The sequence below is a fragment of the Argiope bruennichi genome, chromosome 10, assembly GCF_947563725.1.
Source record: "Argiope bruennichi chromosome 10, qqArgBrue1.1, whole genome shotgun sequence".
NCBI lineage: Eukaryota > Metazoa > Arthropoda > Arachnida > Araneae > Araneidae > Argiope > Argiope bruennichi.
Genome location: NC_079160.1, coordinates 126290374 through 126314720, shown reverse-complemented (window position 1 = coordinate 126314720; position 24347 = coordinate 126290374). Strand labels below are relative to the sequence as shown.

The 24347-nt window shown below is 32.5% G+C and overlaps 1 protein-coding gene across 1 annotated transcript; it reads left to right on the top strand.

Moving 5' to 3' along the window:
• Positions 1-799: 799 nt before the first annotated feature.
• On the top strand, positions 800-22889 carry LOC129988120 (C-factor-like). Its single transcript, XM_056096254.1, has 5 exons — positions 800-1178; positions 4922-4979; positions 9520-9707; positions 13898-14065; positions 22527-22889. The coding sequence occupies exons 1-5, from the start codon at positions 1047-1049 to the stop codon at positions 22752-22754; spliced, it is 774 nt and encodes a 257-aa protein (XP_055952229.1). The 5' UTR covers positions 800-1046; the 3' UTR covers positions 22755-22889.
• The last annotated feature ends 1458 nt before the right edge of the window (positions 22890-24347 follow it).

Below are 24347 nucleotides of genomic sequence, written 5' to 3'. Positions count from 1 at the left end.
CATTGAGGATGAGAAGTTTCTAGTATGGTGGTTGGTTTTCGCCACTCTTGAGGGTACACGAACAGGTGGGGGTGGCTACCTTCCATGAATGACGGGACGTATTTCCTTAGGGAAGAGTTGTGCCGTGGCCGTTGATGGTCCTTAGGATTCAGCCACAGTTTCTACCTGAGGTCCGATCATTCAAGTTTTTCCGTCTACCTTTAAGCTAGACGGAGTAGTCAGTCTATGATATTAGTCAGTTTTTGATAAACTTAATTGGGAAGAACACAAAATATTTCGTAGGTGTATTCGAAACAAACCAAAACCACTGAAAGAAAGACATTCAAAAATTTGAAATACAATCGCACTCTTCTATCGCACCATATGCTTTAACACCCTTAACAGCAGCAAAGAATCTAAATAATATAAACTCTACATTTGTCTGAAAAAAAGAAGTGAAATCTTACAAGGTAAGCTAAATGCTCCAATCAAGAATTTCATAAAACTCAGTATTCCTCCCATTAAAAGTAATTTAAATAAAAACAAAAACAAAAAACGTTTTCAACAAGGCTCTGAAACCCATCCCAACACCATCGCAGTCACTTAATAACTGACGATGACATACGCCACACGTGATTGCAGAAAAGGAAATATGTGATCACTTTACTTACACAATTAAACGGCGCTGCAATGGAGGAGAAATGACCGGGATGTTGCCTCTTACAGATAACGCAAGATCCAAGGCCTACAGGCCGGTTCTCTCTCGGATGAAATTTGCAAACCCGATTTCCTTCTCAAACCGGAAGATGCGAACGCATTTGACAGATTCGCGGAGTGGCCGCATGAATTCAAGGTTAATTGTTTCGCTGCAGGGTGAAACTGATTTATATTATCTATATTCTTTCTTATTTACGTAATAGCTGCTGTCAGAATGAAGGAAACTCCACTTTCTGTATCTGTGTGAGGTCGTGCGTTTAGGGACTCAGCTTCATTTGCTGATCGGTCTTTTTGAGCAAAACAGTGCGCAAACTTCTAGACATCAGGCGAGTCATCTTTTACTTAAAATCATGAAAATAGAAAGTGTGATGGTAACCGGCGCCAACAGGGGCATCGGTTTAGAATTCGTGCGGCAACTGAGTCAGCTGAGTGATCCTCCTCAGTATATTTTTGCCACCTACAGAAATGCTGACAGCTTGAAGGTAAGTTCTAGAAAAATTGTGCATTCCGTATTCTTACAGAGAATTTTAAAGATATGCGGGATTTGTAATTCTAAGAGTCCCTATTTTAGAAGCTATCTAAATATAAAGATGAATTGTTTTAACATGTGGCAATTCGTTTTTCAATGACCGTATATTGTTTTCAACCCTTTCTAGTTCCATTTTTCTAAAATAAAAGTAAAAAAACTGCAAAACGATCCTAAACGCTTTATTGAATACACAATGAGGGCCTTCAGCAGCGACCACGACTGATATATTGATATTTCTTTTTAAAATGACGCATCGCGGCAAATTTTGACATTCACATCAAATGCATCTGAGTTTGACCTGAGTTGTAAAATGTATATTATTTCGTTTGCAGAAAAGAAGTGATGAGCAATCGACACTCCATTTCGTAATTATAAAAAAAATCTGCTAAAATAATTTTTATGCATCCGTTACCAGGAGTATTTTCTTTTTTTTTTTTGTAAATCATGTTCAAAATCCCCAGTAGTAATGTCATTTTACAGAGGTATAAGCTCAGATATTATTACTCTTCGAGTCGTTTTCCATACAAGAGAAATGAAAATTCTATCCCAAAACATCCACCGTCTTTGAATGGACGAGCGTGCGTGCGTGTGTACATTTCTTATAAAAAAGTATTTTGGTTAAATTTATTAATTACTTATTTGATCATTTATGTTATTTTCGAGATCCATTTGCTTTCATACCTTACCTACTAAATTTTTATTTTTTGCCCATTAAATTTTGTCAAAAAATGAATTAAATCTAAATAAAAATGTAAAGCAATCAAATGAGCTTAGTTTATTCGTTGAAAAAAAGCATTCATTATTCTATAGTATCACACTGTTAAAAAAAAAGTACAGATAGAAAATAGAATAAAGTCCAGATTCCAAAATATTGTATACTTTTGTGTACTCTCGATGACAATATAGTATTTCAGTATTCATGAACTGTAAATAAATAGTTCATTTACTTAGTAATCCGCTTTGATACTATGGATAAATTTTGATTCCGTGGAAGGATAGGTACTTTGTAGTGAATTTAAGAAAAAATAATCAAAATTAAGTAATAATATAATATTGAATTCTAAAATTAAAATTAAAATTTGAAAATAATTAAAGTAAAAAACTGTTTAAATTGAATGAATGAAGGCTTGTTTTTAAAGTAATATTTATTAAATTTATTTGTCATGACGTGAGCAGTTTTTCTTGGACGATAACGTAGTCATTAATTAATTTTTTTAAAATATTGATTCATTTTTGCATAATTATTTCATGATACGTTCAAATTGTTCGACGGAAATATTTTACATAATGAAATATCGTAAAAACCTATTTCTTTTGCCTTCTCCGGATAATATGTATTCACGAAAGTAAAATTATAATAGTAATAGAACAAGACAAACATTTATATTGATTCAAATAAATTTAATGTTGATCTTCAGCTTTCGATCAATCTGAAGATATTTTAGCGACTACGACAAAAACAAACAATGGTTCAATTGAATGAGTAAAGAAAATGTTTGAATCTTGTTCACAAATTTTTTCATGAGAACTACAGGGTGATCAAGAAATAACAGGAGGTGTTCGGAGCATTGTAGAGTGTTATGTACTGGACTAAATATAACAAAATTTGGCCACCATACAAATTAAAGTATGCGGTTTCGATTTGTCAAAAAAAAAAAAAATAGTACCAAAAAGCGCCAGTAGGGAAAATTTTGGCTCAGCGATCGAAAACTTCATTATGTCATTTTCATATACGGGTATTTTGTGACACGATATCGAGGATAAAAGGAAGGATTACGGGAATTCATTTTGCAAAAATTCGCCCATTGATGGCGGTGTCACTACGGCTCGATTGGAAATGGATTGGAAGGTTTTCGATGGTGTTTCGCAGCATATCGGCATTTATTCGTCTGTGCACATGAAAGTGAGCTTTATCGTTTCATAATATCCGCCATGGTCATTCGTCATCCACTTCCAATCGAGCCAAAAATCTCAAAGCAAACTCAAACAGGGTATTTCTGTCCCCTGGCATTCTTGAATGGGTGTTATCTTATGCGGATAAAATTTCAGGATCTTACTCAGTATCTTCTGCCCTGTCTAGAACGGGATATCTGTTTGTCGTGATATTGAACATGCACTGCTGGTAGCCTGTTTATTAGCTATCGAATGATCCCTAAACGGCAGTTGCAACTTCTTCAACTTGTTCCTGCTTGATACCTTTACGACCTCGGCCTGGCTTTACACCAAGAATTCCTGCTATATCAAATCTTTCAACCATTCTTCGTAAGTTAGTTATATTCATCGGTCCTCTACGTAACTGTTTTAACCACCGGTGATCACGAAAAGCAGCACTGGCATTTTCATCCCGCTGATAAAACAGCTTGACTAATAAGGCATGTTCACGTAGTGACAACGCCATCGACGGGCGAATTTTTGCAGAAATGACTTGAATTACCGTAACCTTTCTTTTTATCCCCGATATCATGTCACAAAATACCCGTATATGAAAATGGCATGATGAAGTTTTCGATCGCAGCGCCAGAATTTTCCCTATTGGCGTTTTTTTGTACTAATTTTATCTTTTTGACAAATCGAAACTGCCTGCCTTAATATGTATGATGGCCAAATTTTATTATACTTCGTCCAGTACATAACACTCTACAAGGCTCCGAACACCTCCTGTATTTCTTGATCACCATGTATATTGCAATGTATGAAATTACAACTACTTTTAAAATTAAGTGAAAGCTTCTCTGAGATATTTAAAAAATAAAATTTGAATCTCAAAATGCTTTACTTTCTGCTCTCAAAATGAATCTCATCGTTCTGACGTCATATTTATCTTCAGTAACATTTAAAGCACTGTAAAGATCTGTGATCATTCAATCGGTCGGGGGGAGGGCAGAACCTCAACAGCGAATCGAGAAGGAACCTTAGAAGAGAATCGAGCGGGCGTGTCTCTTATTTCAATTGCTATTTGGAATGTATGCAAATATAGAATTCAATCAGACTATTCGGAGATTGAATTTTAAAGAATATCATTTTGTGGAATGTCTCCCATCTTTCAGCTTCTCTTACAGAGAAAAGGGAATTCAATTCATCGCAATGTCAATATCTTTCAGAATATTATTGGCATTCAAAATTTATATAAATTGTCTTATATGTCATACCCTTCTTTTCAGGAAATTCGAAAAGAAAAATGCGCTTTATTTCGTGCATGAGTGATTAAAACTAAATTGCAATCATTGTTTGATTTGTTGATCGATGCCGTAATTCCACAGTAATGACACAAAAACGAGATTTCTAGATGCTCTCGAAGACAAGAAGACCTGATAATGATCCGAGCTGTACAATCCATCGGTATGTTCCGAGACATCTCATAAACGAGCGACTTGGGATGAAGAAAACCAACGGATTAGGAACTGGGGGGAACAGAGGAAAAGCAACAAATGCAGTACATCAGCTGCGTATGGATCATATATTACCTACCTATATGCATATTTTCATCGACTAAATGCAGTTTTCTTCAGTATGTTCCATTTTTTTTTTTTTTTTTTTTTTTTTTGTACTTTTGATCAAGAATTCTCCGAATATGTCATTGCATTATCTGTACATGACCCTATACATAAAAATTATGCTGGTATACTTTAACCATATCTATAAGAACAAACATTTGAATTTCTAAAACTCTCTTTGATGCAGTCTTTTTTTCCCTAGGACCTCAAAGAAATCGAAGAATCCTCGAAAAAGGCGAAAATCATTCTGATTAAAATGGGTAACTATTAATAAATTCATTCATCTTCCAGTTATTAAAAAACTTTTGATAAATAAGAGAGTGAGAAAGAAAGAAGGAGAATTCAATTTTTTTTATTTCTAAGCACTTAAATCGACATACTTACACAGTACAGGGATATAGCATTAGTAGGTAGTGTCCGAGGATTAATTAGTTCATTCCAACTATCGGTATCATCAGCTGTTATCAAGGGTAATAGCGTCAAATATAAGTAGAACGATAATAAGTTGTTTATTGTTATTTCCTCCCCTCGTCATATTCGACATTAAAAAGTGGCATAAACTCACTAGTGTTTTGTCTCCATGGTACCTCTTAACACCGACCATTTTGGACATCATCCCTCTCCTTTGTTCTCTAACTGATGAGCCACTAATGCTTTGTCTTAATCCATAAGAAGATGAAGAGCCATTTGAATTATTGTGTGTAGTCAAAACAGGCATTGTCGTATTCTGAGTTGGACGTCATGTTCTTATACTTCCTGAAGCTTCTCTTTGCAAGACTTGCTTTATCTTCAAATTATCTCTGCACAGTTACCATAGACTTTATTTATAATTATCATAGACTCAGCATTATCATAGACTTTATGAAATACCCCTTTGTATTTTAACCAGAATAATTTTAAATGGCATGCAAATCTCATAGCAGGTTCAGAAATTTGCAGCTGCTCCTTAAGCAAGAGGACCGATTAAAATATGTGTTCATACCTACTCCTCAGACGTATTTAATGAGCCCTTCAATATGTAAGTGCAGAAGATCAGCTTTCCATTTGATCGAAAGTTATATCTGCTATGGAGAGAGGAGGGATTTATTTGCGCATGCTACACTAACGAATTAAATGTTATTTGCAGATATGTAGTGCTTTGTGAGGACGATACTGAAGGAAGACAACTGCATTCCTGTCCTGACCACTTGCCCCTCTGTCGACAAGAAATGAAGTTTCGTTTGCAAAATTCTTCGCCGCTTAGGAAATTTGATGTAGAGAGCTATATATCAAAGAATCTGATTATTTAAATTTCATCTTTAAGTTATTATGTGCTAAATAATCGAAATAAATTAATTTCTTCCGACCTTTCAAATCGACAGAGTGTCTGATATCAGTTGTCATCCGTTCAGCCTACGGTTTGCGCTGTGTTTGATTAAACAATCAGCATCGCCATGAGTGAATAAGTTGCCGACTGTTTACCAATGTATTCTGAAACTTCCATCGACTATTTTTATCACTTATCTATGAAATTGTTAGAAAAAAATTAAGAGTATCATTATTAACCAAGAATGGAACATTAGGATAATATAGTGAATGCATTCGACTTATTTTCCTTGATTCGCTTAAAACTTCAGATGACTCATTTAATAAAATACTTGAAAAAAAAGCGACATTTTATGTATTCTGCCGGCTTTTTTGCATTAATAAATGAGCAATATTTTCTAATTTATTATATTTTATAAAATTGTGATAAATTCTTTGTCTGATTAAAATGGTTATAAACAATTTAGTAAAAACATAGCAGCTGCTGTTGCCATTTTTTTGCAATGTAGGCTTTTTCAAATATGAAGTCAAATAATATAGAATGCGAAACAAATTCATGCAAACTTAAAAACTCATAATGAAAGAAGTAGGGGTCGGAAAAAATTTCGGCTTACGCAAAAAACATCAGAATGACAGTTTTTCTTTTTCCATGCATAAAAAAGAATCCCAAGTCTAAATGAAAGAGGTTTCTCACACTTTATACTAAGCCGTTTTATTCAGATAGGGCTAGCGACGAAACACCTGAACATGAAATGGATTTGTCATTCGATCGCAGCAGCATACCATCGTTACCTGTTCGAGCATTAGTGATTAAGCTTTTTGCAAGGGTGAATCCACAACTATTGCATCGTGAAGGTTTTGCACGAAGAAAGAACTGGAGGCTGAAAAACGTCCTATTTCATTGAATGGGATATTGAATTTAGTACAACCCTTTAAAGAAATGGGGTGTTTGGAAGGTCGTCCATGAAGCGGCATCCATGTGTGCAAATCGCATCCATGTTGTAAAAAGTACACAAACGAATTAGAAGCCAAAACACCAATGCTCGCGAAGCTAGGGAAAATATCGGAAATTACACAATCTTCGATTCGACGCATTCTGCATGGAATCTTGTTTCTGTATCCGTACAAGATGCAAGGCACTTCACAGTTATTAATAACAAATATAGATGAAAGACTGAACTTTTTTCTATGGACGCTGGCTCAAACACAGTGTGATCCTCAATATTTGCTGAATGTTACGTGGAGGGATAAAGAACACTTTTCATGGCATGTGGTAACGTCAATATGCAGAACTATCGTATCTAGGCGGCCTCAGACCCTGTTGAGTGTCTGACCAAGTTATTGCACTCTCTCCATGTGACTATTTTGTGTGGTTTCATTTGGGTTTTTTTTATTTTTCGCTTGCTACATTAGACTGGAAAACTCGTACCATCACTGCAGAACGGCAGGTGACACTTTTGCACAACCATGTTGTGCTTGCATTGCAAGAAAGGCATGGGTTACTTGTCATCTCTTTCGTGCACGACTGTGAACCACCGCACTTTGTACATGATGTCAAAACATTCCTGGACACTTTTACTGAATACCGAGTGATAAGTCGAGGTTGTAAGTTTAAGCGCCCTTCACGATTGCCATACTTGGTCCCAGCAGATTTTTGTTTCTGGGGATTGTCGGGGCACGCCTACCACTTTGATCGAACTGAAATGTGCCATTTGATGGATTGTCAGCGATGTCGAGGCCGACATTCTACACTGCTGTAATAGGCGGAGTGACGCACTTCACTTTCCTATCATCTTGTGGTGGCAGTCATGCTGAACATCTTTTACTTTAAAATAAATGCACAGTGCTATATTATTGTGATCTGTTTCAGTGCCTGTTTTTGTTTACCTGATTTGCATAAAATTGCTGGAGTACACTCTTTCGGTTGCTGTTAGAACCATTTTTTATACATAGAAAAAAATCCAATGCCTCTTTAAAGTATTCGCGTAAACCGATTTTTTTTTCCGATCATTACTTTTTTTATCATAATTTCTTAAAGTTTTCATGAATTTATGCCGTAGCTTGTTTTTGAATTCAATATAAAACGATGGAGAAAACAAAGTGAAAATTAAATTAATTTAACTATTGAATTTGTGGGTTTTTTATGATCTAATTTACTAAGCTACAATTATTTGACTAATAAAATATGACTGAATTTAACAACAAAATGTTAACATACACAGTATGGTAGCTTATTGTCCAAAATTAACCTTGTTGGTTGAGCTCATATCTAAATTATCCAGATTCCATATTCACTAGTATAAATATGAAATCGGTACTTATAAGTTGATAAAAATTATATCAGTCCTTGAATAGTTTTAAATAGGAGAAATAAGATTGATATATCGTTTTCTTTAGCTTTAATCAAGTGGTAATTCTAGACTAACGAAGCTGCTTCTTTCATGACCGTGACATATGCACCCTCGAAAATTAATTTCTAAGTATGCCAAGGATCAGTACATGATGTTTTGAAGTTTAGCTATATGTGCAGTGAATTTTTCAAACTCCAGTAACTATTGCGATCTTGAAATATTGTTTAAAACTATTTTTATAAAATATAAAAAAATAATAATAATTGCACGCATTTGTTTTAATTTTAAATAATCTGTGCGATTTTTCATATTTTTTATTTATTGTGGTTGAAAGATCGAAAAACACCAGCAACGAACTTAATATACAGAAATTTTTGCCGATAGCATCATAAAATGTGAAAAGTCATTTCTAAAAACATCTGTTCAATTAATTGGAAAAATCACTAATCCAACAACGAAGGATCCAGTTATTTTAGCATAAGGAAAATTCTACAGTTCTAAATAAATGAATGAAGAAATGAAGTTCTTAACTTAGTATGCAGCCGAAAATATTTTTCTCTCTTTCTTCGGGTTGTTTGTTGTTGTCATAGACAAACCCTCTGACAAAGTCAGCGATTTTAAGCCGAGTTTTAGCGTCTCTTGTTTCAATAGCGCTTTCAAGGGCCAACAGTGCATCTTAGCTACTCATGCGTCACAGCCTTTTTCACGGGGCGGACTTCATTCATACATTTCATTCACTCATCCACAGATCGCCATTTCGACCCGAATCAGAAAACGATCCCCTCTGATCCAGTACCCCCAGTGGTATTGTCTCGACTTGGAGGACTTCGTGGCTACGACAGAATTATAGGCGCACCAGCCCAATAGACGCGAATGCAACATAAGGCCCTACCAATGAGGCTATCCCGAAGTTGGGCTTTTCACCAGCTGAACGATAGAAATAAATAGTAGTTAATACGTTTACCTTCATTAATAAAGCTCCAATGGGGATTCTATCAGGATTATCTCAAATTACAAATTGATAAGCAATGAATGCTAATATAAAATTTTAATCTCTTCTGAAGCCTTTCTCTTCCATTTTAAAATAATAATACTTGTCTATTCCTAGTTTTTACAATCATGCCTATAAACACCTATTTTACAGACGTTACCCGCTCAGAAGAAATAGCATCGGCTAAACAAACAGTCGAAGCCACCGTTGGAGAAAAGGGCCTCAACCTGTTGATCAATAATGCTGGAGTAGCCCAGCCTGAACTTTTCCCCAACATTACCCCCCAAAATTTGGAACTTCACTTTAAAGTCAATACAGAAGGGCCTATTATGGTCCTACAAGTAAGTAAACAAGTAAAATTTCACAGATAATTACATAAAAATTATATTTTTGAACATAATTTTTGATAATAGTTAATTACACATGCAATGTTGCAAAGAAAAATGAAAAAAACTGTAACAATTGTTTTCCTTAGAACAATCCTGGATTTTTAAATAAATGCTAAAATTTACATCAAAATACGCTTTTCTTCAAAAGCTACATATATATTTAAATAATTATACTTTTATTCATTATTTTATCCTTATATTAATAAAAAAAATCATCATATAAACATTAAAATATTTTTTTTTAAATCCTTAATCCCCCTCCGTACCTAGTCGGAGGGGGATTAAGGATTTTAAAATGAAGCTAAAATCAGTCCAATGCTAATCAGATGCTTACTTAAAAGATCTTTAGTCAGTAGTTTTTTGTATGCGTTATTTTTCTCATGGTCATCTTTGTTAGAGTAGATTTTCTGTTAACGCCTCTTATGCGACAATTCACTTTTTTTATTTTTTATCCAGTCAATTATCGGGGCTTCAATGAGATGATCTTCATTAGTCCCTGCAGTAAGGAAAGCACCATTTCACAGCAAATCATACATCCCATTCTGCAATCTCTCCATTGCTGAAAAGGTCAGCCAAAAACATTTTCACCGAATTTGAGAAAATATCCATTTTGCATCTGCTCCAGTAATGCATTTCGCATGTGCACATGCTTCCGTTTTTGAGTTCAATTTTAAACAGTAATTTACACTATATTGAGAAGCTTGATTTTGAGTTTATTTCTCATATAAAAATAATTCAATAAGGTTAAAAAAAAATAGAAAATAATTTTACTGTTCTTAACAGGAAATAATTATACAACGATCTTTAAAATATAAAGAATCATCAATCTATCTTTATTTTAACGACAGAAACGTTACATTTTTGTGGAAATTGTGATTATCAACAAAAAATGAGAATAATTAACAGTAAAGAAAGAAAACAAATCAAATTATACATAATAAAATATTAATTGCTTGCCAATGTTATTCGTAGTATTTATTTAAAATAGCAAAATCTGTAATAAAATACTTTAGCATAAGAAATTATGACAATTTATGCTGCCCTATCTGTAAATTTAATCCTACAGAAATCGCCATTTCTTAATACAACTTTTTATATCAGTAATGGAAAAAAAAATACAAATAACTATGAAAATTGAACAAAAGCGGATATTCACATTTTAAATTTCGTCCTTTTCAATAAAAATATATAAATTTATAACTTCTTCGGTAACTATTCATGAGATATTACTGGCAAAAGAATATTAAACGCGTGTCCTTTAAAAACACTGTTTTTTTTTTTCATTTTTGCTTAGCAGGAAAATCTTAAAATTAAACCGCTACGTAATGATTCGGCAGTTGCCTATTACTTCATCCAATGATATGCAAATTCAAAATTTACATGAAAAAATAAGAGACCGGAAAATTCAGTAACTTGTACCAAATCAGTAGCTGTTGGCCAACGAAGAAGCACTCATTTTAATTGATGGAATAACACCAAATAGTGAATTGAAGCACTATTGAAACTTCAAACCTGAACATCATTCATTTAAAATCAAGAAATAAACAAAACATTCGCAACTATTAAAAAGTGTTTGGAGGCAGAAAAACCTACGGGAAACAAAATAGAATTTTTACCAAATATCTCTGCCTATATGACACTACTGTAAGAAGAATTATTTATTGGCCGCTACTTCAATAAGTCGGGAGTCGTCTCGTCGTAATTTTCTCACATACTCTCTAAAAATTTTTTAATCTCCCTTCCCCCCCCCCACAGCATAAAATGGTGGCCCTTGCGTTAGGCTGCAAATACCTTGCACGTAGGGATTGCAATACCGGACCAAAATTACAATACCGGTATTCGGTATTTTTTAGATCTTAATACCGGGATACCGGTTTTAATACCGGCATTAGAAATTTTAGAAAACGTAAGAAAACACAGGTGTTTCTTTGTTTTATTTGCCAGTTTTATTAGAAAGGGTAAATATCACAAAAAATAATTTCTAACTTATAATTTATAACAGTATATAGAGAATCACAAAAAAGTAAAGAAACAACATATTTATTTAAATCACAAAAAAAGTGCAAATATTACTATGCAGTCTGTGGTACTAATACAATGTGATCTTAAAAAACATAATGTATCGATTGTACTGTCATTAAGCCTGAAAAGTAATTTTGTGCAAAAATTACTTGCTGTCGAAAACGCTCTTTCGGCATCTACGCTAGTTGGTGATACCGTTAGCAATGCGCGATATACTTTTTCCAAGTATTTACCTCTAAATCCCTCATCTATAAATAAATCGATTTCTTATCGGATGGTTTTGGATATAGCTGATTTCTGTATTGTATTTTGGTTCGTTGAAATTTTCTTATTTATCGCTAATTCTAGTTTTTGTTCAAGAGACAATTCCTTTTCACTATCGACATGAGTGTCATCATAATCTTCGATAACTGAACAGAATTCTTTTGAATGTGGATAGGTTTGTGGGTAAAAAATTTTAAGAATATTTACTATAAACTTAATCAGATTTGAATTGGTTATTTTCTTTTCTTATTTTTCATTTTCATTTTTAAAATCTTTATAATTATGTAAATACCATAAGACACTTTCTATTTCGATATGCCTTTCTTCTGTGCGATTTTTGAATGTAATATATAATCTTCAGATAGTGATGTGTGCTGTTCTAGTGTGATGTGTGCTGTTAGGAGTAAACGGTATCAACGTGTTTTAAAATCTAATATTAACATATATTCTGTTTTATTTTCAGTTAGTATTTATTTTTGTAATATGGCATTTTTTTGTAGGGGAACGTTTAAATATCTTAACAATTTTTTAAACTTTATAAATTATAGGAAGCAATTCTTGATGGGTTAATATTTCATCCTCATTAGCAATAACTTCCTCAACAATTACATTGTCAATATCACTCTCACTCTCTTCAAAGTTGGAATCCGAAGTTTCTATATCTAACCATACGACAGGCGCAGTTTAGCCAAGGTTGGCTCTTGCGCCACTAAAACTCACAACCAACCAACCGAAGTTTCTATATCCACAGTGTTTAGATTCTTCTGTTCTTTATTTTTTTTGGTATAATACATCTATTATTCCTAATTGAATTCCATGAGCATAGCACAATTGCTGATTTGCACCAATCAACTTTCCAACTTTTTTTCATAACTGTTGCTCCATCAGTCATTATGGATATAATTTCTTCTTTCAGGGATAATCCATGTTTCGCTAATTTAGATTTAAGCGATTAATTAAACCATTAATTAGTTAATTAATTTCGCCCGTTAGGAAGACATGAAAACAAAAGCGTATACTATTTTGCTATGTTGGCGATCCCTGAACATATAGTGGAGACAATTTAAAAAATTTCTAGTAAATACCGAAAAACCGGTATTTAAACTTGTGAATACCGGTATTACAAAATTGTACAAATCTCTCAAAATACCGGTATTCGGTATCCCGGTATACCAGTATTGCAATCCCTACTTGCACGGCACTAGCGAATGACAATTACGAAATACAGATTTTGGCCATGAATCCGGTCTTTTCCTGAATCTACCGCGAGAGTAAGTATCTGGACGCCTTCTTGTCTGCCGATTGGCACCACTCTTTTATAAGAAACTACAAATATATTTATGAGGAAATTTCTTTGATTTAAATTATAGCGTTTATGAGTCATTATACTGACGTGCTTGCGAAAGGGCAGACCGACAGACGGTAAAGCTTTATTTTAGATGTTAAATCTAAGTTTATCTACTTAGCTCTTTGCGTTTTGTAGTCAGACAGTCCACTTGTAATTGAACAACCAGACAAACAGACTTCTTTTTAATGGATTTCATCCAAAATTTGATAGATATCTATAAATTTTGTCGTAAGTCCATATACCAAATTTCCTCCATCTGGCTCAAAGCACTGTCTCATGTTCACTGACAGTGCAAAAATGTATCCTTCAAATTCAGGGAGTTATGAAATGTGAAAATTTGCCAAAATCTCAAGTTTGAATTTTTTTTTTTTTTTTTTTTTTTTAATGGTACGACTGGATTTCATATACGAGACTCCTTACACCAAACACAGGAATTATTTGCAATTCGTTCTCTCTTCAATTTATTTTATCTCAGAATTATTTTCTTTATTCAGTGTCTCCATTGCAGGCAATGCTGCCCATCTTGGAGAAAGCAGCCCGACTGAAGGGAGAAGGAGGCGCCATGAGCGCGTCCAGAGCAGCTGTGCTCAACATGACTTCGATGGCCGGAAGCATCACCAACACTGGAGTCGTATTCACAGAAGACTTGGCAGTTCCATCCTACAAAACCAGCAAGGTTTATGCTTTTTATTAAAGTTTTTCTTTTCAAAATGTTGTATATATAAAATGATATTTTTAAATCCAAATTAAACCCTAATTAATTTCTAAAATGTTATCTTAATTTTACCCATACCAACTTCATTCTGAAATGTTCTCTTGTTTCCTGATCCGATTCCACCTTTTTTTATTTAATTATAATGCTACACGAGCTCTAAAATGATTAAATCAGCGGTTCACACGCTCGAATGAAGGGATAAAAATCTATCAAGCTAAACGATTTCATTTAAAATATACCTATATTCCCCTTAGATAAATCGTCACGTAAAGAAATCCCTATCATAATCTCATAGTATAAAACCACCGGGAAAATATTTCTGGCTCTATTTCTCTCTTGCATCGCTAGTGAATGGACTTCAGCTCGTCATCGCTTCTTATACGTGAATGGGATGGAATAAAAGAGGAGTTTAAAAATTCAAAGTATATTCTCTTTCTTCGGTCACGAACAATGCAATATATATATATATATATATATATATATATATATATATATATAAGTAACCAATCTAAAATTAGAAATATTTTGGAAACGAAACTAAATAATTTCGGAATCTCAACTAAAAATTATTTCTTATCCAAACTAAAACCAAAAAAGGAACAGAAAGTTTCAACTACAATTTTTTTTAAGTGAAAGCAAATTCTTAAAAGTCTTTTTTTCTGCTGGTAACACACGGCTTTGATGATCTAGGGGGTCGTAAATTACTGAAAACGAAAAAGTAGTTTAGAACCCATATTTGCAAAAATATTAAAACTTGAAGAAAAATAAAAGCTTGAAAATGTAAGGAATTTTATATTCTATAATTTGATATAAGTGTATAGTGTGAGAACTGGGGAATTTTAAAGATATTCAAGAAAAATTAAAATGGGAAGCGGGAAACATCGCTGCAACATCGGTACCGATATTCGCAGAGAGCGTTGTGCAATTCGAAAGACAAATTCAGAGCAAGAATAGTAAGCATTAAGTAGATGAAAAATTACCAGAAAACATAGGGTCGCAGATAACGTTTATTCAGTGAAAATTGCAAAAACAGACGTCGAAAAGACAGTGAGTCTGGCGAAGAGAATAGCCCTGTGAATTCGAGGATTAGGAACAAGGTAATCGAGAAGAAGCCTTCTCTTATGTAAATTTGTCATGCGTTCCAGAAAAATAAAAGCAGTGAGCAAATATTCCTTAATTAGCATTGTAGAATTGATGGTAGTTATACTTCCTTCGCAAACAACAAGTCAGATTTCACGAATGTAACTAAAATGTGCTGACGCTTCATCATGCATTAACCAAATTGTCGGTGTTCCCTGCATTAAATCTGGAGGAACGTGTTGGAAGAAAACAAGGTACTTTTTGCCGCTTAAGCATTCGAGCAGAAAATACGGTCCCAATAGATGACCCTGCTCAGATGTTCATGTTAAACTTGCGTTGTACGTTCGACGAGATAGTGATGTGGGGATTTTCGAATGACCAAATATTCGCATTGTGCGTATTGAAGACACGTTTATCTCGTAAAGCAGGCTTCATCTGAGAATAAAAGAAGTGTGCATCTTCCTGTGTGGTCTCAAGCATCCAGCGTGCAAACTCCACCAATTTGTGATTTTCATTAAAAAACTTTACCTGCGACCCTATGTTTTCTGTTAATTTTTCATCTACTTAAGGCCTATTATCCTTGCTCTGAATTTTTCAAATTTGACAACGCTCTCTGTGAACATTGGTACTAATTTTGCAGCAATGTTTTCTAGTTCCCATTTTAGTTTTTCTTGAATATCTTTAAAACTCCCCAGTTCTCACACTACACACTTATATCAAATTATAGAATATAAAATTCCTTACATTTTCAATCTTTTATTTTTCTTCAAATTTTAATATTTTTGCAAATATGGGTTCTAGACTACTTTTCCGTTTTCAGTAATTTACGACCCCCTAGATCATAAATCCGCATGTTACCAGCATAAAATTTTTTTTAAAAAATGTGCTTTCACTTAAAAAAAATTGTAGTTGAAACACTATTTGTTAATTTTTATTAATTTTTTACAGATCCCAACAGTTTTCCGACTCTCTATATTTTTGCGATTTTCACGAATTAAACGTCATTTCTGACTCCATGTTGTATGGTGATTCCTTATTCTCTTGATGTCTGCTTTCACTCCTCTGAATTTCTCGGTTGAATTCGGCAACACCCTGTATATATGAGAGTGAAAGATCGATGTATGTACTAAATGTCCCTATTTTTTCCTTCACATCTCAAATGTTAGCATTCAACATGCTTTGATGTGAATATTGAATAAAAATATAATAATAAAAATATAAATATAAATATAAAAATATAATTCTTCAAGTTAGAACAAAGGTTCACCTTTCTGAATCATACTTGTACAGAGTGGTCACAAAATCTTTTCCTTATTAAAAAATATATCACGAAAAGACTATTAAATATAGCATAATAATATTTTTATTATGGAATAGTCATGTTCTTCATTTTTTTAGTCCAACAGATGGCTCAACAATGTAGAAATTGTGAATTTATATTCAATTATTATAAATATAGAGTCGACAAAATCATGTCGAAACTAATGTCAATAACGTTCATTCTTTCGAAGTAATGGATCACTTGATATTATTCCACTAACTTTTTTGGAGGGGGGGGGGTGCACATAAAAGACAGCATATTCACAACACCAGTTGCATTCAAAATTAGGAACGCAGATGCTGCGTTTAAAGTGGCAACTGAAATTTTGGATAATATGTGGCAATAACTGGAATACATTTGACATTCTTCAAGTTACTTAGGGTACTCACATTGAAATTGACTAACACGAGTGATTTTATTAAAAATTTTATAACCACCTTCACAATGCATCGAAACAACAATACGCCAAATTATAATTGTTTTTACAATATATTTTGTAATTAGGGAAAAACTTTGTGCCCACCAAAATTGGGGAAAGCACGAGAATAGCACATTTAAACAAATTGTACATTCTAAATAAGAAAAGAAAAGAATACCTACAAAAACGTTGAAATCTGCTGTCACAAATCTCAAATTATCGTGTGAGAACAATTTTATTTGACAATACGGAAAAATTTATTTGAGATCAAAAATTGGATGTTTAAATCATCACTCTTTCCATGGAATCTATTAATAAATTGAAACATCAAAATCATTTTGAAAAAAAAATTGAACTTCGCACCGCTGCAAATATATTTTTAATAGAAAGGTCAGATGGCTTTTACTTAGAAACTAATCTGAAGCATTCGAGGTTTGGAATATTTTCTCATATTTATGGTCCCCAGCAGAAAAAAATTCCTACGGTTTATGAGTTCCTACAAATCATGCTCTTTATTTTTCTGCCTAAGCATTTTGAGACTTCAAAACTGAGAAGCCAAAACAACATCATGTTGTCACATGATAATAAGCTCACATAAAAATCATATGATGCGATATATAATCTTATTTTCTGCTTGACGGTAATTTATTTTGTTTGTTTATTAGAATCGGATTCCTCTTTCTAAGAGTAGCTGCCAACACCGGTTGATTTAAAAAAAAAAAAAAAAAAAAAAAAAAAAAACTATCCCAATATATGGGACCATAGCAGTCATAGAATTTACAAGAACGGAATAAAATTTTGGTTCAAGGTATTGTGAGGTATGCGCTCAAGAATCATACGAAAAACAACAGTTAAACAGGTACGGTTACAGTTATAAGATTTCAAAATTTTTCAAATGGCAACACCTACTTTTTTTTTATATTAGAATGTGTTCTCCATAGCAAGAAACAATAAATAGCGTTGGAACAGTTACTATAGCACGGAAATCACCAGTACTAGACAGACTAAGGAGAAAACAGAAAGAAAAAAAAAACTGTGGTGTGCCTAACAGATACATGAAGTTTATCCGATTCCTTTCAGCATGGCACGTGCTTTGGTTCCAGGCACCATCTGCCGCATGCAAAGTGCAATCATATCTGAAGTGTGTCAAATAGAAAAGTTGTGAAACACAAATGCTTTGCTTTCTGTTGTTGCTCTACTGTTATTGGCTGTTTTCTCTTTTCTCCTTATTCTGTCTACCACTGGTGATTTTCGTGTTACAGGTACCGTTTGACGTCATTTATTGTTTTTTGCCATGGAGAAAACATTACAATAAAAAAAAAAGTTAGTATTGTCATTTGAAAATTTCGGAATCTTATCACTGTATCTTAATGGTTAGAGTTTAACTATTGTTTTTCGTATGATTTTTGAGCGCATACCTCGAAAGACCTTGAACCATTATTTCATTCCTGGGAAAGGTATGAAATTTATGGTCTCATATATCGAGATAGTTATTTTTATAATCACCCGATATATACGATCATAGTCAACGCCATGGACTTGTATCCGAATGATTAAACCAAATTGGACAGGAGGAAATTTACTGTTTAAGACTCGTAACACTTCTGCTGTCTATAGACCAAGACTCCTTTCACGGCCATACTTTTTATATAAGTGAAATCGATTATTCAGACAGATCTCGATGAAGATCAGAGATCCCCTTCAGTATCTTCCTTTTGATTATGGTTTTCAATATGGCCACTGTTCGAATTTTTGACAAAATTATTCGCAATTTCTTATTTCGCCTCTCTGGCTGTTCTTGGCTTAACATTTCGATTCCTACCAGCGATTATCTGTACTTGTTGACATACACCGGCGATGGTCCGAATGCATGGAAATATTTTTAAAAAATATTTTGTCTTTCACCGATTTTTTTTAGCACATACCAATATTCATTACAGAATATAGGCAGTGCCAGTTCTGTTAATATACTCCTGTGAATGTCTAACATGCTAAATAGCCATTAAAAAAAATCCCCCAATATATAAAACCCTAGTGGCACCTATCAATCGAAAAGAAATTTCATATATTGCTATTTAAAAGGTGTGAGTTCAAGTTTTAAATGAGTGAAAACAATGCAACCCTCGTCGTCATGGTTACTGCACAAAAATCTGAAATTTTTAAAAGACAACACCATTCCCCCCAATCATAAATCGATCGGCGTACGGGGAAGCCATAAATGGTGGGGAAACGATACACATATGATGAAAATCAGCAACGTAAAATGGTTTAAAAAATGATCCTTGTAAAGGACCATCAATGTGTATCTCCATACAGAGTGCATTTTTTCAAATTGTTTTTTATTTATTTATTTTTGTGTCACTTTCTTTATTGTTTAAATTTCACTTCACCGTTACTTAGTTCAAAAAATTTATGAATAATATCGGAGAATTTCAATTTTATATGAACTTTTTTCAACTCGCCAAAAATTTACAATTGTAATCAAAAATATTTGTTAATTTACAAAAAATTCCATGAAATTTATTCTTGTGTTTTTATTATGGTATAGCGTTCCTTTTTCATCTTCTTTCCATTTATCTTTCGTAACTTTCTTATTTCGTCTTTAGGATCATTGTAGTCTCAGTAAATTCAGCATAATCACAATTGGTATTTACCATCTTATTTAACATTTCACTTTTTTGTCATTTTTAACATCTTATTTTCAATATTAAAAGTCATTGCTTTCCAATTTTGTTCATCGGTTTCTACTTTGTACAGAATTTTAAATAAAGTTATGCTTTTTATCTGTTTTTTGGCCGTTTATGTGGTGCAGTATAATCAAATACGGCTCTTGCGCCGTTAAAACTCACAATTCAATCCACAAATTAGAGGAGTTCTTTATAAAGTGAATGACCGATTAGGTTAGCAAAATCAGTTGCCCGAGACAAAGGGAAAATAACATTCCTCAGTTATCTGATATTGATATCTAGCATAACTTCTACTCTGATGCACTGCATTATAGAGGGTATCCCAAAAAGTCACATGAGTGTTTATTTCTGTAAATACAGCTGCCATATAAAGCTCATATGGCCTTAGGATGTCATTATTAGAACCTATAGTAACTATTATTTGTAAACAACTATAAAAAAGCTTATCATTAAGGTTTCATTATTAAAAGAACCGTCAGAAGTAGAAATGTTTTGAAAAAAATATATAGAATCTATTTTTGAAATTAAGAATATTCTCACTTGTTGTAGTTTTCACCTCAATTATTTTTTTTATTGTGAAAATACGTATCATATTTCAATTATGAGTCCTTTCATCTATTTACCGTTTTAAATTATAGTAATTTTGATTCTTTTTCTTCTGAGTTTTCTAAAGAAGAATGCTACTTTGGAAGAATCGGCTTTGGTTTATTAAATGTTTTAACAATGCATTGATAAAAAATATTTTTTACATTTGCTAGTGAAATTCTCCTTTACGAACTTGAAGGAAACACTTCACTTATGATTAATTTTTTCTTTCCATATTATTTGTATTAAACATTTTTATATCCACCAGAATTTGAAAATTTAAAAAATTGTCCCCCTACTGTGGGAAGAAATCGAATAGCTCTTTTTGATTCATTTTCTCGCAATCAGAAGTTTTCGCCTTTCCTTCGAGTTGCAATCTCAGCATCAGTATTAGAAAATGCCAATCTTTGAAATTTTATATGAGCCACAACTATCTGGCATTTCTATATATCTTGACACGCAATTACAGTTAAATGAAATACAGGGTAATTATAAAGGAATATCTCGACTTTGCAGGGCTATCAAATGAAACAAATCAAATTATAACCTTGTTATTCATCGGAAATGACACAGTTATTAAATTCAAAACAGTTATAAATGTTTTTTTGCTAGCACTTCCGAAAATACGAACGATATCAAGATGATACGATCATTCTTTCGGCATCTTTGATGTGATGCTTTGAAAGTCTGCAGATTTGCATATCTTCAAGTTTATGGCGTAAGTTGGTATTGGAAAACAAATAATTACTGTTTGATGAATCCCCAGGAGAAAAAATCAAGTATCACCATACATGAAGATCTGCATCTTTCCAAAGTTTCACACCAGGCAAGCAGAAAAAAATGTGAGGTGAGCTATCGTACCGCTTTGATATTCTTCCTATTTCCGGTGACGCTCACATTGAACACTTATAATTGGGTTTCATTTAAGCTTTCAACTATTATTTTTGATTTCTGATGAATAACAAAGCTGCACTTTATTTTGTTTTCTTTTAATAGACTTGCAAAGATGGGATAAATCGCCCTGTATATTGATCATAGTTAATACAACATGTGAACCACATGACACAAATTTAAAAAAATACGCATTAATAATAGCATCGGAAACGAAGTTATCAGCAAAAAAAAAATTCGGAAGCATGTGCGAGCCAGTCTCTAAATTCCCAAGAATTTATTTCTCTAATAGCTTATTTCAACCCCCCATGATTTTAAAATCTAAGTTAATATAATTTTTGAATGCATTTCTATAATAAATTAGGCAATATGACTGAATTTTAAAGCTTTTTGGTCAGTACCAAACATTCTCTACTAAAAATATATTCTGTAATAGAAACCTCTCCCCACATAAGCACCTTCCTATCGTGATTTTGATTTCCCCTTCTCTCCCCTAGTGTTTGCTCCTGCTAATCCTGTTATAATTCTATTTTTATTGCCGGGAGTATTCTCAGATAGCCAACTGCGTTCAAAAACCACCTGAGACAGTCACAAAAGCAGGAATGAAAAAATTAACCATTATATAGATTTTCTCTTATGATAGCGTCTTTTTTTTTTTTAACTCTAATCTTAAAGCATATCAATAGCTACCATTCAAAAACATCAAACCGATTTCTCATTAATAATAAGGAATAGCTCATTCTCTATTTTTCTATCTTATTTAAGGATTTGTAGATACTTTTTCTTTCCAGAAAAGTGTGCTAGAAAACGCTTGTAGATTATTTAAAAAAATGAAGTTTGCAATCTGGAAAAAATGTTGAAATCACTGAAAAACAAATCATGTAGATACATTAGAAAATCTGAAACATGCATATTTATATTTAAAAAAGAAAAAAAATTTTAAGCTAGACTTTGATCCCACTTGACATTATGAAAATGAATTTTTAGAATCACAAAATCTAAGAACTTCATTTTAGTTATTAACAATTCACCCAAGTTAATTTATATTTTATTAAAAGAACAAAAATTATATCAAACTATTTGCAAAAAATAGCTGCAGAAACCTTTTTTTTTTACTTTTCTAAAAATGTAAATGTTTGAAGTTATAAATATCTTTTTTTTTTTTTTTTTTTGAGGAGAATGAGGTGGGCAAGATGGTCGTCCTTTTATACTATGATTACATAAGAGGATCACCACTTGAACTGACACCATTCCCATAGCTTCCCAATAGTGGAAAGATATTGATCATAAGGATTTACTGTGAAACTGGAGTACAAATATACCTTTAGTATAATCAGGTTCCAAACCAACATTACAATACTAAAACCAAAATCTTGCCGAAAGACCAAAGAAAATACCCCCCCCCCCAATACTCTCTTTTATTTTTAATTGTTATTTCAGGCTGCCCTCAACATGGCCATGAAAGTTGCAGCAGCCCATGCAAAGGACAAAGGAATTTTGGTTGTCATGATGTGTCCCGGCTGGGTGAAGACAGACATGGGAGGTAAGGACAGAGCTGTCCTGGAACCAGAGGACAGCATTGCTGCCATGATAAAAACCTTATCAATTTTGAATGAATCACACCATGGTGTTTACATGGATAGATTAGGAAATCCTTATCAATTTTAAGAATTCTTAGAAAGATAACTAGTACATTTTTTCTTCAGAAAACTCTCCTTTTTTTTTCCTTAGCAAGTTAACTTTGAATTAAATTCAGATGAATATCCTTTTGGTATATTTCAATAAAAAATTTATTTTTTAAAACACTGTGCTTATTTGGAAAGTTTCACAATACATGAAAAGAATTTATAAAGGAAGTAAGAAGTAATAGAGTAAGTAGCATGTGAATAAAGTTGTAACTTCATCTACACTTCTGTCTCTATTCCATAAGATTTTTTTTAACATACAGTTTAAGTCACAAAGGAAATTATGTTCATATACAGGATTAGAATATATAATTTTGTTTTTCTGTCTACGTATTTTCATTGACATCACACTTGAAAATAGTGTTGCAAAAATTTGATTAATTCATCTAACGAAACAAATATTAAAAAAAATATTCTTTATATTATTATTGACAAAATTATTCTTTTATGCTAATTTTTTTAAAGAAAACTACAGTTGCTCCCAAAGCCAATATTAGGAAGTAGTTTATTTTTTAAAAAGACTGTGAAAAAAATGCACTTCTATATAATACGAGTTTCTCAGGATCAATAATTTAAATTATTAATTTTTAAACTGAAATGTTGAAAATTCTAGGAGCAGATTCATTTCTGTAATAATTTGCTAGTTTTAAAGATATTTTTATCAGTTAATTTACTTAACTTTTAAATTCCTTAAATACGCAATTCATTTTTTTATATAAAACTAATATTTTTAAAGTTAATGGTTTGAAAGTTTCCTTCTTTCTTTGAAAGTATTTAAAGAAAAAAGAAAATTAAAGTTTATAAAAGTAGAAATAAATTACAATTTTATGTGTATTTAATTTCATTCCCATGTTTAGGAGACAAATTTTTCCATGGTTACTTTATAAGTCAAACTAATCTTTAATAGCAACCATTTAGTCGCTACATGGTAATATCCTGATATGGAATTATATCGAGTAAGTATTTCACTCTTAAACAAATAAATTTAATGAAAGAGAGTTGTAAAAGGTTTATTGATGTTAAATAATTTTGTTAAGACATAGAGTGAATTAATATCCTCATACATTTTTAAATTTACACAAATTTTATACTCTATTATATTTAAAACCAATAATAAACTTCCTTGGTATAATGCATTCCATATCAAACTCTGTTATTCTTTAATGCGAGTCAGTGGGTTTTTTTTTTTTTTTTTTTTTTTTCTTTATGAGCTATGGATTATAAATTGATGAGGTGTTATTTTTAAGAAACATTTCTACTAATAATAAAAAACAATGTGGGTGCATTTTTAAGAAACATTTGTACTAATAATAAAAAACAATGTGTGTGTTGACACTCTAAATTCCTGACATGCATCTTTAGGAATATGCACATCAAAACTTCTTTACTTTTTAAAATTCTAATTAATAAAAATTAAGAAAGATTTTTGCATTTCTCTCTCAATATTTTCCAGAAATATTAATGTAAAAAAATTATTTTTTACATAATTAAAAAATTAATCTTTCCGTTAATACAAGTCTAGTTACAGAAAAACTTTTTTCTAGATTTAATCCATTTTTAAGATGTCATAAGGTAT

Bases quoted from the DNA above. Each gene is read 5' to 3' on its own strand.
- LOC129988120 (XM_056096254.1), top strand. From the start codon at position 1,047: ATGAAAATAGAAAGTGTGATGGTAACCGGCGCCAACAGGGGCATCGGT. The intron at 1,179-4,921 runs GTAAGTTCTAGA...TTTTTTCCCTAG, and splicing joins GAAATGCTGACAGCTTGAAG to GACCTCAAAGAAATCGAAGA. The intron at 4,980-9,519 runs GTAACTATTAAT...CCTATTTTACAG, and splicing joins AATCATTCTGATTAAAATGG to ACGTTACCCGCTCAGAAGAA.